Consider the following 17,508-nt stretch of genomic DNA (forward strand, 5'->3'; position numbering starts at 1 on the left):
ACCACCTTTTCCCTGATTAGGAGTCATTTAGATATTAAAACGCACAACCCTGCATATGCTAATAGGCTTAATTAAGTACGTAGTCCAACATACATGACTGTATTAATCTGCTTAGATCATGCTATATGTGAAGAAAGATCAGGGGGATAAGATTTGACTTTATATGAGGATAAAAACTTTACCCAGTTAGGAGGAAGACCCAAAAGGACCTCAGAGACAGTTGATGGGCTACTCTCCTCTCCCTCCTCCCAAGCATTCATTGTAAGCTTCTACATAAGATGATGATGATGATGATTATTATTATTATTATTATTATTATCTGGGCTAACACTATACTATTGTTATTATTCTATCACAGCTAGGGCAATTCCAAATCTGCATTTCATAGAATCTGAGAATGGTTTGGGTGGAAGGGACTTTAGAGCTCATCCAGCTCCACCTCCTGCCACGGGCAGGGACACCTTCCACTCGACCAGGTTACTCCAAGCCCTACCCAACCTGGCCTTGAACACTTCCAGGGATGGGGCAGCCAGAACTTCTCTGGGGTACGGGTGCCAGGCCCTCATCATCCTCTGAGTATAGAATTTTTTCTGAAAATCTAAACAAAACATACTCTTTCAGTTATCTCCCCTTTCCACTCCCCCTTGTATTTCTGCTGCTTCAATAAACCACACTATTCATGAATCTGTGATGGTGGAAGTTCTTATTGAACATTACCAGACTCACAGCGTTGAACATGCTCCGTTTGAGAACCTGTGCTCATGGAAGTTCCTATTTAATACAACCACTTACAGTGTCAAACTGGTTAAAATCAGAGACTAAGCTCAGCTACCCTCACTCTCTTTGATCTCTAATAACCAGCCGGATCACAAGGGGTTTTCTTTTCCACTGAATTTCTATACTCTTATCACAGTACCCCAACCACCCCGTCTGCCAACATTGCCCCTCACTGTCACCCACCACCCCTCACAGCTCCTATCACCCTTCTCAGCCTTCATCACCCTTCACACTCCCTCACCTTTGACCTGCACCCCCTCACAGTCCCTCACTGTCACCCCCCACCGCCCCCCGATCCTTCAAAGCTCCCATCGGCCCTCACAGCCGCCCTCACCACCCCTCCATCAGCTCTCACAGCCCCTCACAACCCCTCCGTGGCGCCTTGCAGCCTCTCACGCTCCGCGTCACCCCTCGCAGCCGCTCACCCCTCACAGCCCGCGCGGTCCCGGGGCCGGGGACGCTCCGCGCGTGCCCGCCCGGCCCGGCGGGACCGCGTGCGCGCGCCCGTCCCAGCGCTGCCGCGCCCTGTGCGCAGGCGCGGGGCCGCTCGCGCCCCCGGTCCCGCCGGACGCGGCCCGGAGCGGCGGAGAGTGGTGAGGCGGGGGGGAGGGTGGGGATGAGCGCGGCTCCGGGAGCCGACCGGGGCGGGTGGAATTCGGTGTCGGGCGGTGACACCTCGGCGGCATCTCCCCGGCGAGCGGCCGGGAGGGACCCGGAGGGGCCGGCCCCGAGACCGGCCTTCGTCGGGCCCCCGTGGCTGGGCCGCGGGTCGCTGGCCGGGCTCGTGTGAGACCGGGCAGCAGCTGCGGGGGAGGCTCGGGCGCGGCCCCAGCGTCCGTGTCTGTCCGTGGGCTCCAGAACGCAGGGCGGAACCTCCGGGGGTGTCGGTGACCGGAGAGCGGGCGCTGTCCCCTGGTCCCTGCGGCGAGCCGGCCGTGGGGGCTCTGGGCTGCGGCTGGGGCCGGTTCGGGGTGTGGGGAGGCTGGACGGTGTTTGTTTAAATGGCTTGTGCGTGCCTCGGGTGCAGGTCAGCGCCGAAGAGGATTCTCTGAGCGCTGGTGACGCTCGCCCCGACAGGCACAGTTTACACCCATTCTGCCAGCCCACCCCGCAAAGAGGCAGTGGATCGTCACAGCTCTCTAAAGCCAGCGCTGGTGTTCTGCAGCCTCTACCTTCAATGGTTTTGAAATTTTTATAATGAAAGTAGAATTTTGTTGTGAGTTTGTTTTCACGTTAGTCTTTCCAGCCCATCCTTCAGTGAAAATTGCTGGAATATTGGGGCTGGCGAAGCATTAGCCACCAAACACCAAATTTAGGGTGCTGGCTAGAACCTGCCAAAATGCTCCTTGGCCTCTCTGGGCCTGTGAACAAGCGAGCAATAGCCGGGTGGATGCAGCATGCTCAGCTCATTCCGGTCCCGGGGCAGCAGGAGGGATGGCACCTCACAGGTGCTGTGTACTTGTGATGAGAGAAAAGTGGGACCTTCTCCTTCGAGCTGTACTATCTCAATCCTTGTATTTTTGTGTCCAAGTCCTACAAGAAGCTGGAGCATCTAAAAGCTTTTCTGGCTTACAGGAAATCCCAGTAGGATTTTCAGAGCGTCCAGGAGTACCCAGAGCACAGAAATAACATGGATCATGTCTGGGGCACAGTATTACCAGAACTGGGAAGTCCCTGTTGTTGGAATGTCCTTCTTTCTGTAATCACTAGCTGTTAAACTGTTGCAAAAGACTTCTCCAAGATAGTTACTCAGGAACAGCAATGATAACTCGAATCCAAGGACTCCAGCAACATTTTATGGTAACTCTTTGCTCCTTCCAAGCAATACGTGATATTTATATCCTTTGTAACGTTCAAGACAGCTGTGGATAGTACTGCACAATAATTATCTGTTGGGAATCCTTGTACTGAATGTCTTTTCTGTCATTAATATTTGAAAGTTTGCAGGTGTTCCTGTAGCCAGAAATTTTAACTCAAAGGAAAACAGCTTTCTCCCTGGGTTTGGTTTGGGTTTGTTTTTTTTTTTGGGGGGGGGGGGTGGGATTGGGTTTGTTTTGGGGGGGGGGGGGAAGGTGGATGGGGTTTGTTTTTTTGAGGTTTTTTGGATTTTTTGCTGTTAATGATTAAGTGCCACCAAGTAAATGTTACTAGCAGGCTGTTTGTGGATCTGTCACATATTTAAGTACCTCTGTTCTTCCCGGCTCATTCCTTTTATTGTGACCTTTGTTTTCTCCCCTTGGTTGTATTTGCTTGTTTGTTCTGTGAACCTGAAATCTTTAAGGGCCTCCATCCTCTGATCCCCCTGTTATTTGAACTGTAAAGAAAAATGGGGGAATAAAGCTATCCCTGTACTAAAATAACTGTCTGTATATTTAAGGCAAGCAAAGGAAACCAGTCCACGCTGCACGTGTGTCTCACCATCTCCAGCACCAAGGTTATTGCAATCTGATAATGCTGCCCTGGCATTTATTTAGGTCGTAAGTGGCTTTGCTGTAGTGCTGAAGCCATATCCAGTCAGTGACAAGCACATTATTGATAACAGACCATAAGTTAGGTCCTTGCTGTTCTTCTGGCTCTGTGGACTCCCCCCTGCCCTCTCTGTTAGGTTGGAGAGGCAGCTGGAACTGCTGCTGTTGGGCTGTGTGGCTGCGTGCTCACAGATAAGTTACCGCTCAAAATAGTTAAACTGTGTTAATGGTCTGAAAGAAAAACAGTTCCTTATATTCTGTCTGTACAGCCTGGAATTGGGACTAGGACCAAAGAACTACAATTTCTCTAAAATTCATTTGGGGATGCCTTTATTTTCAGGTATATTTGCAATAGTCTGACACAATTGCATGGGGTGTGTTGGCAGGTGCAGTGAGTTTTGTCACAGAAGTGGTATTCTTGAGCTATTTCCTGCTTTGGTATTTGACCAGACAGTCACCTGATACAAAAATAGATCTCTTTGCACTATAATTAATGATTGACTGGCTTGGAGTCCACATGTGTTGGTGGGAATATGTGCTGGTGAGGTCCAGTTCTGGACTCAAATGTTTTAAAATCTCTGATGTTAATATATGTGTATCTGTGGTATTCACACTCTTAGGCTTTAACATAACTCATTTGTTCTCCTCCTGCTTTAACTTCTGCAGTTAGGGAACAAGTGCCTGCGCTTTCAGACGTGTTGCAAAAGACCACGAGCTGTTGATTCCCACTGTCTTGGGAAGGAGACTCAGGAGAAATCTAGGAGACTGCGAGTGTCTGTGTTAAGGAGTGTGCTGAATGGTGCTTGGGGTGTAGGCAGCTACATCAGCACAGAACCACAGAGTGGTTTGGGTTGGAAGGGCCCTTAAGGCTCATCTCATTCCACCCCCTGCCATGGGCAGGGACACCTTCCACTATCCCAGGGTGCTCCAAGCCCCCTCCAACCTGGCCTTGGACACTTCTAGGGATGGAACAGGCACAGCTCCTCTGGACAACCTGTGCCAGGCCCTCTCCATCCTCAGAGGAAAGAATTTTGTCCCAATATCTAATCTAAACTTATTCTCTGTCCGTTTAAAACCCTTTCTCCCTCTCCTGATTATGTTGTCAAATAAGTGTAACTTTGGTGTGGCTGCCAAAATCCAACACTTCATTAGTTTGTTATGTTTTTATGGGGAAAACAACTTAAAGGAGAAATAATTTGTACACAAAGTTGTTATAGTGACTGTGTTTCAGGAAACTTGTGCTGTGTTACTGCCAAATCTGCTAGGGTGACTATCAACCTTTGGAAAAGAAAAATAATGTTCAGATTAGTTTGAATTTTTCTACCTAATAGGACAAAGGCCAGATGCCAACTCTCAGCAAATCAGCTGTTCTAAGCCCATAGTCCACTGCATATCTTCAGAGTATAGTTGGGTTTGTTTCAGAACTGGGGATCTCAACACTGCAGAGCTGCAATTCTAAAATCACTTACCTGTGCAGCAAATACCCATTAGTCCCAGGAAGAGAGACACTTTCCAGAGATTGCCTATTTAATGCAGACTTTGTACATCCTGTATAGAATAGGGGGAGCTAAAAGTATTTGTGACACAGCTGCCACAAGTAGTAATCCTGCTTGTGATTTTAGAGACTGAAATGAGTTGTTTATGCTGCAAGCACTTTAGTACTGTGGTTAATTAGCTGTTCTTCTCTTTGGTGAGGATATTTGTCCCCTTGTTTTCTATAGCACAGTTTCAGGTATGAAGGTTGGAAGCTGTGCATGCAGAGACCTTTTTTTTGAAGGTACGGAGGTCAGTGGTGCACCTGATGCATATCAGTGTTGCCCAGTGCATTGTTTAAAAAACAGTCTAATTTTTACAGATTGTTTTTCCCCTCACAAACAGGCCTAGCAGAAGGGAGTAAGTCACAAGAAGATCTGTACAATGACAAGTTCTAAGATGAGGATTAATAAAAGCACTTCAGTCTGGTTGGTGGAGGAGTTTTGGGGCTCTTTTTGCTGAATGTTTTTGTTTTGTAATATCTTCATTCTGTACAGAAAATGTTTCTTTTCTAATCTAGGCCCATGTGGAGACAGGATTCCTGCTCCTGCTTTACATTTCAATATGCCTGTATCCTCCAGGTGAGAGACTTGGAATGCGTTGGCCAGTGCAGTGCCACTGGAGAGAGGAGGAGGTGTGTCAGGTGTGTTAAATCCCTTCAAGTTTGCTCAGAACAAGCACATGGGTACAGAGCACCCTGAAGAGCAAAGCTTCCTGTAAATCCTGTGCCCTGGACCCTGAACTCTATAGCAGGTCCAGTCTCCCAAAGTTCTCTCCCAATAAGACTAGAAAATTAGCAATATACGCTAATAGTAAGATGATAAAGTTGGCAGCTGATATGTTATTATAAATGCCCTTTGATTTTGAAATCACTGTCAAAATAATGCAGGTCTAGTTTGGGATTCCACACTCATCAGCTTTTCACTATGAGGTGCTGTTTCTGTACCTTTGCTGCTGCACAGGAGTGTTTGTTGCTACTCTTATGCTTTTAATAGAGCATAAGTTTAGAAAGATGACAGAAATAAGTACCAAAATAAAGCAATGTGTTGTTCCAGTTCCCTGAACTGGAGCTGTTGGCTGAGCTTAGGTTCTCCTTTACTTGTAAAGTGTAGTTGGTGTCTGAGTATCTCCCCTGTGTAGGGTAATCTACACTTCATTTCAGGAAAGGGTAATCCATGACAGGGTGTACCAGATTACTGAAGTTTTTCTCCTGAGCAATGTCAGAAGAAAGGAGCAAAATCTGTAGGGTTTTGCAGAGCTGGAAGAAAATAGAATTCTGAGTAAAATGTCAGCTTTAATTTTTATATGCTCATGTTACTGTAAATTGAGTTTTGCTTTCCAAGAGAAAACTGTCTACTACTTAGTGTAGACAATAATGAAATAGTCTGAGATCATAAGATTTTCCTACCCTGTTTTTAGCTGCTGGCTGAAATTATGGGAGCACAGATCTCCCCCGGAATAAACAAGTTGTAGGGATAACTGCTGGCATGAATAAAGTGTACATCTCCATTTACTTACTGCAGGGGCAAGGAGTGTGTGCAGTGATTTCCACAGGCTCAGCAAAGATTAAGGATTTGTGTGCTCCATTACACCAGGGTTACTGCTTCATCCACCCATTTCCCAGTTTAGGTACCCCTTAAGCTCTCCAGCACTGCCCATTAAGGCTTTGCGTGTTCATGCATTGCACTGAGTAGGTCTTAAATCACTATAAACATGTCTTATCAGTTAATTTTACAGAAGAGTTAAACTGACATAAGTATCCACACTGATACTTGAACTGTTTTGACTAGATGGTCTTTTTGTTTTGTTTTAAAGATGACTTGGGGAATTGGGACATTGACTGGGTTCCTTAAGAGACTTTAAATGGCACTGTTCATATTTTGAACCTTTTGCAAGAGAGAATGTCCAGCAGTCATCTGTGTGGGTGTATTTTTGATAAATACTGATATTGTGAGGAAAATTAATTTGAGCATTAGTTTTTAAAAATGGGATATATATTTGTTACATTGTATATATACAACACGTACAGTGCAATGTTTATTTTGTGGATGTGTATATATATCTGAGTGGAAAATATATTTGTATTGGCAAGTTACTGCTGAGACTGATGAACTAATTCTGCTTGCACATCCCTTGAGCATCAAAGGCTTCCCTGGAGCCTGCAGATGAGGCTTCTGGTTCTACCTGGCCCGGCACAGCACATGCATTGTTAACTCCTGCATGGAAAAAGGCTACTATTTTGTGGAACAGATCGATACAAAACCCCACAGTTGCAGTATGATATAGGTCATGGCATGGACAGTGCTGAGGCTGTCCACTGGAGAGTGTGTGGGGCTTTGTAACACTTTGTGTCCCTCTCCACAGAGCAGCAGCTCCCACCCTCCTTCCCAGCGCACAGCGGTCTGAGCCGGGGGTGCCTCTTAGCTTGGTAAGTTATAGTCAGGCTGTGAGGGCTTTGGGACCTGCACTTGCTGCACTTGGAAGTGATGTGTTGAAGCAGCTTGGCCCAGGGTAGAAAATCCGTAGAGAAAACTCCCAGGCACACGGGTGTGACACTTAGTCACAAAAACTGGATAAGGAATAATCATGTACTGTGGGAACTGCTCAGGCAGTGGGAGGAGCAGGTGAAGGATGTGATGCTCTTCAGTCACTGACTGGCTTTGTCATGCTAATAAATCCATGGAACATTGCCGTGGACTGGGAAAGGCTTCTTGGCAAACATCTCTCCTAGGGATGCCTTTTCCTGGTGTCTCAGATTGGGTCTTCTGCTTGTAAAAATCTACCTGTGTTTCCATTCGTGCTGTAAGCTGCTGTTCTGGACCTGAAGAAACTCTAAATGTGTAAGAAGTAAAACATAGCTGCATGTACCTGTAAAGTACATGTTCCTGCACCTTCTGGCTTAGATAAGAAGAAAATGAATAAATCAGTGTTTGACATACACCAATGCAGACACTGTGTCTAAGAGGAGAACATATCAGCAGCAGGTATTTAAATATGTTTTTCTGCCAGTAAATGTAGTGGAAAAGAATCTCAAGGTGATAGATGTCAAACTGACAGCATCCAGTGACTGCAACAGAGAGGAAAAAGGGATTTGATGTGTGGCTTTGATACCATGTCACGTTTTTCACTGAGAGTCAACACTGTCTTTGGTTCTACATAGTTGACTGTACTCCCAGACAAAGTTATAAACTGAGGTGTTATGGGGAAGATAAAATAGTAAGACTGAAGCTTGTATGTTCAGAGTCAGAGTTTGCTGTTGAAGGGAGACATGTTTGTAGTTATTTCCAATTTTGCAACAAAGAGAAGAAGAAGAATTAGTACAACATGAAAGATTTTTTCAGTCTTATGGTTTGGAAGGACCAGAATGAAAACTCAGACATACAAATACGATCAATACAAATTGTGTTGATTTTTTGCACTACTTTGACAGATATGTTTTTTTAATGGATCATTTTTTAATGCATCATGTAAAATAGTTTTGCAAGTTACGTGCAGTTTTCCTTTGGTCTGGAGGGAAAAAAGGTAGGAATTACCCTCTGTTTAATTTTAATGTTTGTTTGTTGTGTGTTTTTATGATGTAGGCAGGAGGGAAAGTTACTGACTTATGGCTTTGATACCATTTACCTCCAGTATCCTCTTACAATGCTCTGCTCTTTAGCGTTTTTGAACCTTTGTGGAGCCATTAACCATTTCTTTCCTCTTACATTTTTTTCAACAAAAGTGTGTTGTGTTTTTCCCCAGACCTTTCTCTTGTTTGGTTCTGTGTGTTTACCTTGTACCTTTTTGGTATCTTACTGCTCACAGTGTCCACAGGGACTGGACACCAGAAGTGCTTGTGTCATCCCAACCCACAGGTGGGAAGGAGGGAATGCTTTATATTGAAGTGCTTGCAGCTATGAGGTATATTTAAATTAGATATTAGGAAGAAGTTATTTTCTCAGATGGTGGTGAGGGCCTGGCACAGGCTGCCCAGAGAAGCACTGGCTGCCCCATCCCTGGAAGTGTTCAAGGCCAGGTTGGACGAGGCTTGGAGCAGCCTGGGCCGGTGGAAAGTGTCCCTGCCCGTGGCAGGGGTGCTAGCGTGAGATGATCTCTAAGATCTCTTCTAACCCAAACTGTTCCATTATTCTATGGCATATGCATTCTCCTAAATATAAGCTGCAGTGAGGAACTGCTGCGTGTCTAAATGTGTGTCTGAACTTTAGACTGTAATAAAGTGCACAAAAAATTAATTACAGATAAAGACTGTTTAAGAAGGTGATAGTACATTCCTAAGAAAGAAAATGTGGGATTCTAGGACAAACCCTCTGTTATGGTGCTTCATATGCAGTGGTGATATCCCAAGAGAAATCGTCTAAATGCCTAAAAGTATTTGCCCTGCAGAGAGCTCTGATGTCAGGTCTCTATCAGTTACTTGGGAAATTGAGAGGTTTCTAGACTTTGTCCTAAAAGCATATCAAAACCCAGCAGGAAACATCTAATAATCTGCTGTCACACTACAGCTAAACTTGTAATAGAACATTGTCAGGAATTTTATCGTGGTGCCCAGCCTGTGCTGTACAGAGTGCCCAGGGCAGGCACATCACAGAGATCGAACTGCATTTAAGCACATTGAAGCAATCCATCGAGCTCTGTGTACTCTGCTGGAAGGGATCATCGCTCCACAGTGCAGCCACAATGCAGTGCTCCCAAAGACTCTGTGCATGAGATGAGCTGGTTGCTTTCTAATGCTAAATGGAGTGTTTAATTCAAGCTCTGAAACACATCTGCCCCAGGGAGGGGTGGCAAACTGTACAAGTGACAAACTGTGCTTCTGATCTGCAGGTGCAGGGAGAACAGTGATGTCCAGTCTTGTTTCCAGATCCATGCAGCAGAGATGTCAAGGTGTGCTGCTGTGAGTCTGGGCTTGGGAAAGCTGCAGGATGCACTGAAGTACTGGGGGAGGAGAGGGGAGCTTCCTGACAGTTGTCTTTTGTTCTGCAGTCACTGCTACCTTGCTGTGTTGCTTTGTGCTTCTTTCAGACTTCCCTTTAGGAGGCAAACATCTCAGAGGTGATTGAGTATTCCTCAAGGATGGAATTCATCTGCTCATATTTTTGCGGTTCATTTCCTCTTGCTGGGAAAAGGACTACTAGCCAGCAGTCTTGAGGAAGCAGTTCTCATTATCTCTTCATGTGCTTTCTGCATGGATTAGTTTAACAAGGTTATGAAAAAGAGTAAATTGGAGTCTTTTCCACGCCTACAACACTGCTCAGAAATTTAAACACCAAATGGTGTGGTGCAGGTCTGGAGGATTACATTGGTCTTGATTTGCAGGGCAGCATAAGGGAATATTTGCTTTCTGTTAGCACCTTATAAAAATGCCCGCCAAAATGTTGGTTGTCAGTATCTAACTGTATCTGTAAATAGCAAAGAGCTGAATCCAAGGTGGTGTGATTGCCCATGCACAAGATGAAAAACATCATTTTCAAAATTTGGTAGTTCCTGTTATAGAGCAGCTGCAGTAGATTAAATGAAGTGTCTTAATAAGCTTTTAAAATGTAGCCAGACTTTCAGAACACAAAGTTGCAAGAATACCTAAATGGAATAGGGAACAAGGATCTGATTAATTATAGCTTGGGTTTTTTAGGACACCCTCTTTTGTTTATTAAAAGCAGTATCAAATAATGTAATCTCAGGCTTTAACCAAAGTTGAAATTTATTTTAAAGAAGTTTAGACTGTAAATATTTCACTATTGTGGACTATTCCATGTATTCTCAATTTGAAAGAAATAATTACCCTCTGTGTTAGTTGTAGTTCAGATATTTCAGTTTGTTAGTTCCTGCATTTTGGAAAGAAAAACAAACAAACCCCTTTAATAATAAAATAATTATTCTAAATTATAAAATTATTGAAGTTGCCCTCAGCCTTGTTATCTTTAGAAAAATTGTAACCTTGTATTCCCCATACAGAAAGTAAGTAATAATTCAAATCTTTTTTTCTGCTGATGTGTTTTTAGACACTTTCAAAGAATTTTTTTTCACAGGCAGTATGGGAATTTGCCTGTCACGCTTGGCTTCACTGCTGTGTATTTTATACAGATTCAGACAGCTTTCAGCAGTCTTCTAAAAGCAGTCCAAAAGACAATGGGAAGAGCTAAGGGAATGAAATGGAAAATGTGGCTAGACTAGCAAGCTAAATATTTCCTGAAAATTCAGTCACTGACTTGAAATCCTGCTGGTTACTGTGGTCCTTGCTTGGGTTTGAATTGTAATGATTGCTTGCCTGCTTCAGAGTTTAAATTTAACCTTGAAAAAGCTTTTGCCTGTGCTGCAGCCATTGTTGGCAGATCCTCAGTATGCATTTTTCTAGTTCTACTTCTCACTCGTGTACTTGCCTTTTTTTTTTTTTTTAATATTACACTTACTCAAAGAGCTCCATTATAAGCTAATAAATCTAACAATCTACAGTTTTGGGGCAGGTACTAAGAAAAAAGCTCTTTCTCCTGGTTCTGTTCTTTTGTGTTAATTCCTGCTTTTTTAAGAAGTCATTCTGATCAGAAAGGATAATGACTGCTTACCCTTAGTACAGAACTTTAAAGCTTTGTGGCTGCTCAGAGAAGCTGTGGCTGCCCCTGGATCCCTGGAAGTGTCCAGGGCCAGGTTGGATGGGGCTTGGAGCAACCTGGGCTAGTGGAAGGCAGGGGGTGGAATGAGAGGGACTTTAAAGTCCCTTCCAACCCAAAACGTTCTGTGATTCCATGGTTGTTATGAATAATGTTTTGGTGGGTTTTTTTGCTAGTTATTACAATGCCCTTATGATCCTGTGCTAACACGTACTAGACCTCATTTCAGTTCTGTGCAGTTCAGTTGCTCATGTTGTCCCCATCTCCAGTTAGAGGATGTTTATCATAACATGATGCTGACTTCTCTAAAGCAGGAAGGAAAGAGGTTTGCTGCAGTAAGGGTTTGGAAATGAGTCTCTCTGCCTGCCTATAGCCTATATCTTTATACAAACATTCATTCTGAAATGTTTTTTCTCTTCTACCTGCCTTACCTCGCTTTTATATGGAGGGGTAAGCAAGGTAGTTTAGGTGAGTATGGGACTTCGTGACACAACTGCACTCTCACACAGCCATCTTCTAGTTTTACTCCCTAACTGAAACTCCAGCCTCCCTCCAAACACAAGTCTGTACTGCCTGCCTGCTTGCTTCCTTGTGCTGGGAGGGATGGGCAGGAGACAGCCCTGACCCCCTGGCTCTTGACTGCTGAGGGTGAGACATCTGTCTCCTCTTCCCAGCAGCCCAAAGTTAAATATTGAGGCAGGAAGATTCAGAAAGAGTTGAGGAGGAGATGAAGGCTGGCTGGAATTTTCCTGAGATTTCTTGGGCTCTTCTCCTTTGGCAAGTAAATCCTCCCTGTTGGAGGCCTGCTGGCTTACAGTAGCTGCTGGCACGGTATCAGGAGCTATGCACCATTGCACTGAAGCACACAAGTTCTGTTGGTTTTGCAGGCACAGTTAAGAGCTGGTCATGCTCTGGCAGCCCTGATGATGCCCAATTGCTTTGCTGTCACTTTTTATTGCAGCATCTAGAGCTGTGAAAAGCATAAGCAGCCAGACCTACTTGCAGACCCCACAGATTTATCCCAGCCAAAATACATATAAAACTGTGAGCTCAGATGAAAACTTCTGGCAGTCTGACTGCCATCCTGTAGCCATGGATTTCAGTGAACTTCAGGAGCACATATTCATCAAATTCATTAGTTTCTGGAATGGGCAGTAATTGCTAGAGTGAAAAATGTGTTTGATGCAGCCTGTAAATATGCCTGTGTATCTTAGAAAATAAGACAAGAGAAGAAAGTTTACAGGGGAAAAAAAAAAAGACAGCCAAGGTGAATCTGGGCATCTTAGAAGTTGTCTTGTATGGTGAACATTTTGCCTAACCCTCCTTAATATAAACCTAAGCAGCTCCTAAGGGATGATGGCAGAAGGTGGAAGTGTGCTGGAGACTAGTGCTGCAAGCACTAGTGATAGTTTCTAGTGATAGTTTCCATGCTGAAGTCTCCAGGAGCAGAATGGTTCATCTCCCTGTGCTTTTGCTACTGCAAAGTAGGATTAAATTTCTCTTCTACAAAAAGACCTTATTCTAGGATTTGAATTAAAAATAATGAGTGTTTCTGTGATTCCCAGGTGGAGAATTACAGAAAAATGTTAACTTCCCTGGAGCTGACGTTGGCTCTGCGATGGACTGGTGTCCTGCTGTTACTGGATCTCCAGGAAACACACGCTGAGCTCACACTGAGACCCCACAGCTGAACATAAGATATCTCACTTTCAGAACTGGAGCCAGGACAATGTGTTGCCTCCCTTAATTAGAGTCTGAGAATTAGTTTCAGATGTGGAAGAATGCAACAAAAAGAAATGGTGAGCATTTCTGTATCATTCTTACACTTACCATCACATCAAGAAAGATGATCCAAAACCAGTCTTCTTTTTATAAAAAAATCCTGAATTAAATATGGTAGAGAAAAGCCATCCAAAAGTCTTCTCTGAAAGGCTCCTGTATGTTGCTGCCAAACTTTTAAAAGAGGAGTTAAATTTGGGACTTTCAGCATGTGATTCTGAAATACCCAGGTTAGCATTTACTCAGAATCTAAAACTGTCTGGATTAAATATACAGCTGCTTCAGGCAAAATGTTTTATTTACTTTCTTATGGTGAAGCTATGAGGATGAGATCCTGTCTTGATGGTATATCTACCTTAGGAGTTTCAAATCATTTTAAAGCACCTGATTTATGGAAGACCATGCTGATAAAAGTCAAGTTCCATGCATTTTTCAGTCCATCAATACAGGAATGACTAAGGGTTCTTTGGAAGCCTTTCAGTAAATATTTTCATTGACTTAACCTTGCTATATAATGTCTTAATTGGACAAAACAGTTTTATAGGCCTGTTGCATTTTATAGGGACTGTCTGGCTTTGCAGAGTGTGCAGCATTCACAGCCGTGTTCCCAGCTTCAGTTCAACACTGTGGGCACATGGGCAGAGGTTCCAGCCCTGGGCAGACCTGCTGCAATAGTGGAATTTATTGTGTGTCCCCTTCTGGCTTTGCACTGACTGATTAAAGCCAGTTTGGATATGGCCTTTAGTGGTCACAGCAACACTCTCTGCTGTGACACAGGTGTGCTGTGAACCTGGAGCCAGCTGGTAGATCAGGTAAACATGGTATGAGGCACTAGAGGCCAGAACCTGATGATTCAGCTCCTAGTGCTGTCACAAAGATGTCTGTGGCATCTCCAATGGGAGAGCTGTTGTGTGCCTGTGTGACAGGGCATGGCCAGCATCCAGAGCAGCACTTAGAAAATGTAAGTGCTTTAATGAAGGTGTTTGAAGCTGACTTGACCCTGTACTGCAGTCAGGAAGCAGAGTTTTGTCCTGTACAAGTGTCTCTTCTGGTACTAGTAATGATCTGGCTGACTGTACAGCTGCACACAGAGTCACTGAGGTTGGAAAAGACCTCCAAGACTGAGTCCAACCTTTGACCAATCACCACCTTGTCAACTAGACCAGAGCACTAATGTTACATCCAGTCATTTCTTGAACACTTCCAGGGATATTTCTTGAACGCTGTTCAGGGACAGTGACTCCACCACCTCCCTGGGCAGCCTGTTCCAATGTCTGACCACCCTTTCCATGAAGAAGTCTTACTTACCCAATGAAAAAGAAAAATTGTACCAGATTAACAAGCTAATCTCAGTGACTGTGTGGTCACACAAGTGCTAGTACCAGCACAAAGAAATTACTGAGAGGACATGGCTGTGGTTAGTAGGAGCACAGTATCTCTTCTCACTGGCTGCACAGTCTCAGAGCAGCATACACTACTTGTGAGACTGCATCTCTAGTACAAGTTTCACTTATACTTCCCCAGAGAATTGCAAAGAGAGATTGCAAATTGAACATACTTTGCAATATATCTTTTTGCGGTGGGAGTCTTCTGTTCTCTTAAGTGAGATGTTAACGTAAAGGTCCATGCCTCAGCTTGGGCTTTCAGTTAGGGAAATTAATTTTCTGGGGAGATGTCCTCAGGATCAGCCTCTGGGCTGGCCTTTGATCAATTACTGCAGTAGGAGTTACTGACAGAATGGAAGAAAAGTCTGGCTGAAAAATAAAAAGGCATCTTTAACTTTCTTTGCTTTAGAAAACAGTTTTGCCATTGCAGGAACAAGTATGTACATATGTGTGTTCATAAAGAAAATAAGAGATTATCTGTTACTCAAACCTCTGGTTTTCAAATTTCCTTTTGCAGAAAATTCCAAGAGTCCGTCAATGACTAACTAAGGTCTCTGTTCTCATGATTTATGTGATTTGCTTCTCCTGGAGCCATGGATGAATACAGCCGCTTTGTGGACTGGGACAAAATGGATGTAAGTGCCCAGAGCCAGGATACAAAAGAGCTCACCTGCACGGACTTCCACGAGCTCAAGCAGCTGGCCCGGCAGGGCTATTGGGCCAAAAACCACTCTCTGAGAGCCAAAGTGTACCACAAACTCATCAGCAATATCCCATGCCGCACAGTGACCCCGGATGCAAACGTGTACCGGGACATCGTGGTGAAGATCATAGGAAAACGCAGCAGCAGCTCCCTTCCACTGCCGGAGTTCGTGGACAACAGCCTGATCCCCACGTACTGCCTGAACGCCGAGGGCATCGGGGCCGTGAGGAAAATCATTCTGTGCATCTCCAATCAGTTCCCGGACATCTCGTTCTGCCCCGCGCTGCCCTCGGTGATCGCGCTGCTCCTGCACTACAGCAAGGACGAGGCCGAGTGCTTCGAGCAGGTCTGTCGCATCCTGGCTTGCAACGACCCATCCAAGCGGCTCATCGACCAGACCTTCCTGGCCTTCGAGTCCTCCTGCATGACCTTTGGGGACCTGGTGAACAAGTACTGCCAGGCAGCCCACAAGCTGATGGTGGCCGTGTCCGAAGACGTGCTGGAGGTGTATTCGGACTGGCAGCGGTGGCTCTTCGGAGAGCTGCCCATGGCATACATCGCACGGGTCTTCGACGTCTTCCTGGTGGAAGGGTACAAAGTTCTCTATCGTGTCGCACTGGCTCTTCTGAAATTCTTTCATAAAGTCAGAGCTGGGCAGCCCATGGAGTCTGACAGCATCCAGCAGGACATTCGAGCCTTCGTGAGGGACATCGCCAAGTCGGTGTCCCCAGAGAGGCTCCTGGAAAAGGCCTTTGCTATCCGCCTTTTCTCTCGGAAGGAGATCCAACTCCTGCAGATGGCCAACGAGAAGGCTTTGCAGCAGAAGGGCATCACGGTCAAACAGAAAAGGTAGGACTCAGCACAGGTAACCTGAGCAATCTCCCGAGTTTTCCCAGTGTGTGGAGCAGTCAGGCAGCCCTGGGTGACTGGTGGGGAAGCTCCACTGGTGCGTGCTGGTGTCTGCTGATGCATTTTCTCTGCAGGAAAACTCAGCAGCTCCAAACTCAAGCATTGCTGGGATTGTAATGGGAAGTGTAACTGAAGTGTTATGATACAAGAGGAACAGAAGTTTCTTGCAGCATGTTCAGTACTGAATTTATGCAAGTATATATTAATTACAAGTGTTAAATCTCAAAAGTGTGTTTCATAAGCAGGTTTTAAACTAAAAGGCGTTTTAGCAAAGTTGGAAAAAACACTGATAAATTACTTGGAAGAAACACACCCAAATAAATGTGAAAATTGATTCTTAAATATGATAGTATTTGTATAAAATGTCAATTTGATGCTGCCCAGTACTGTGAATTCAGCAGTTTCTTTAGTGTAAGGCACTCTCACAACTGGAAACATTTTGGCTGACTGAGGAGCTGTTTTAACTGAGCAAGGAAGAAATAAGTCTTATTTACAGGTTACTTTTTAAATTAGACTGCAAGCCTCCTGGAAGTCAAGTGTATAGTACTCACAGGTGGGAGTTAACCTGTTTTGGGACAGGTTCATGTGCTATTAGAAAAAAATAATTTTGAAAGAACCGTGGAAGAGAAGAGTGACTATACGGATCCAAGAAACTGTTCTGGAATCACAAGCTCTTCTCAGAAGTAAGGGGAGGAAGAACCAGCTCTGAAACCAGTGAATGAAATCCTGCTCTGATGTGACAGTAAAAGTCATACTAATAAAAAACTTAGCTGAAAAGCCTCTTGATGGATATAGAAAAGGCAGCAGTGTATTAATCTGAACAAAATTAGCATCTTGGCAAGTGCAAATGTATGTGCAGGTAAGTGGTGCATGTTCTGTTTTTCCAGAGGCCTCTGACAGCAGAAAACTTCTCCCAACTATTTTTGAACTCTTAAGTTTAAGTGTTGGACAGTTTTATGAACTGCCCTGCCCTCTGAAGAGAGGTGACTTCTAAAAGTCCCCTGGGTCAGGGAGTGTGATATCTAGAACCTGATATTCTAGAGGCACAATCTCATTTTCTCTAAATCGTCACTGATGTAGTAGGATCTTCCAGCCAACTGCAGAGTTAGTTAGAGTAGTTGCAAACAGATACCTTTGCATGGCATGGCAATACATACTCAGTACATTTCAGCCTAAAAGATAACATAAATGTTAGCTGAACCTCCCTCATGTGTCTACGTACATGTAAAGATCCCCCTGGTCTCTTCCAAGGGTTAATTTTTTAGACTCACAGCTTGGTTTACAATCGGTTTCAGCATTTTCTTGTCAGTCTCAAATATTTCAAGGCCTTTAGCCACTGGATTGCCACA

At 44.5% G+C, this 17,508-nt stretch overlaps 1 protein-coding gene across 11 annotated transcripts in view; it reads left to right on the forward strand.

The window, feature by feature from the left end:
• Nucleotides 1–1,295: 1,295 nt before the first annotated feature.
• The window catches only part of TBC1D24 (TBC1 domain family member 24), a 32,311-nt gene continuing 16,098 nt past the window's right edge, over nucleotides 1,296–17,508 (forward strand). For 2 of the 11 annotated variants that reach the window (XM_039560198.1, XM_039560209.1), the window contains exons 1-3: nucleotides 1,296–1,370; nucleotides 12,949–13,182; nucleotides 15,065–16,099. In XM_039560198.1, coding sequence (XP_039416132.1) covers nucleotides 15,141–16,099 — 959 coding nt within the window. In that variant the 5' untranslated portion in view covers nucleotides 1,296–1,370; nucleotides 12,949–13,182; nucleotides 15,065–15,140. Of the gene's footprint in view, nucleotides 1,371–1,464; nucleotides 2,578–5,298; nucleotides 5,360–7,142; nucleotides 7,207–9,602; nucleotides 9,673–12,948; nucleotides 13,183–15,064; nucleotides 16,100–17,508 lie in introns of those variants that run through there. The other 9 variants (XM_039560201.1, XM_039560203.1, XM_039560199.1 and 6 more) reach the window with 9 other exon arrangements.

This window comes from Corvus cornix, chromosome 14 (genome assembly GCF_000738735.6).
Source record: "Corvus cornix cornix isolate S_Up_H32 chromosome 14, ASM73873v5, whole genome shotgun sequence".
Lineage (NCBI taxonomy): Eukaryota > Metazoa > Chordata > Aves > Passeriformes > Corvidae > Corvus > Corvus cornix.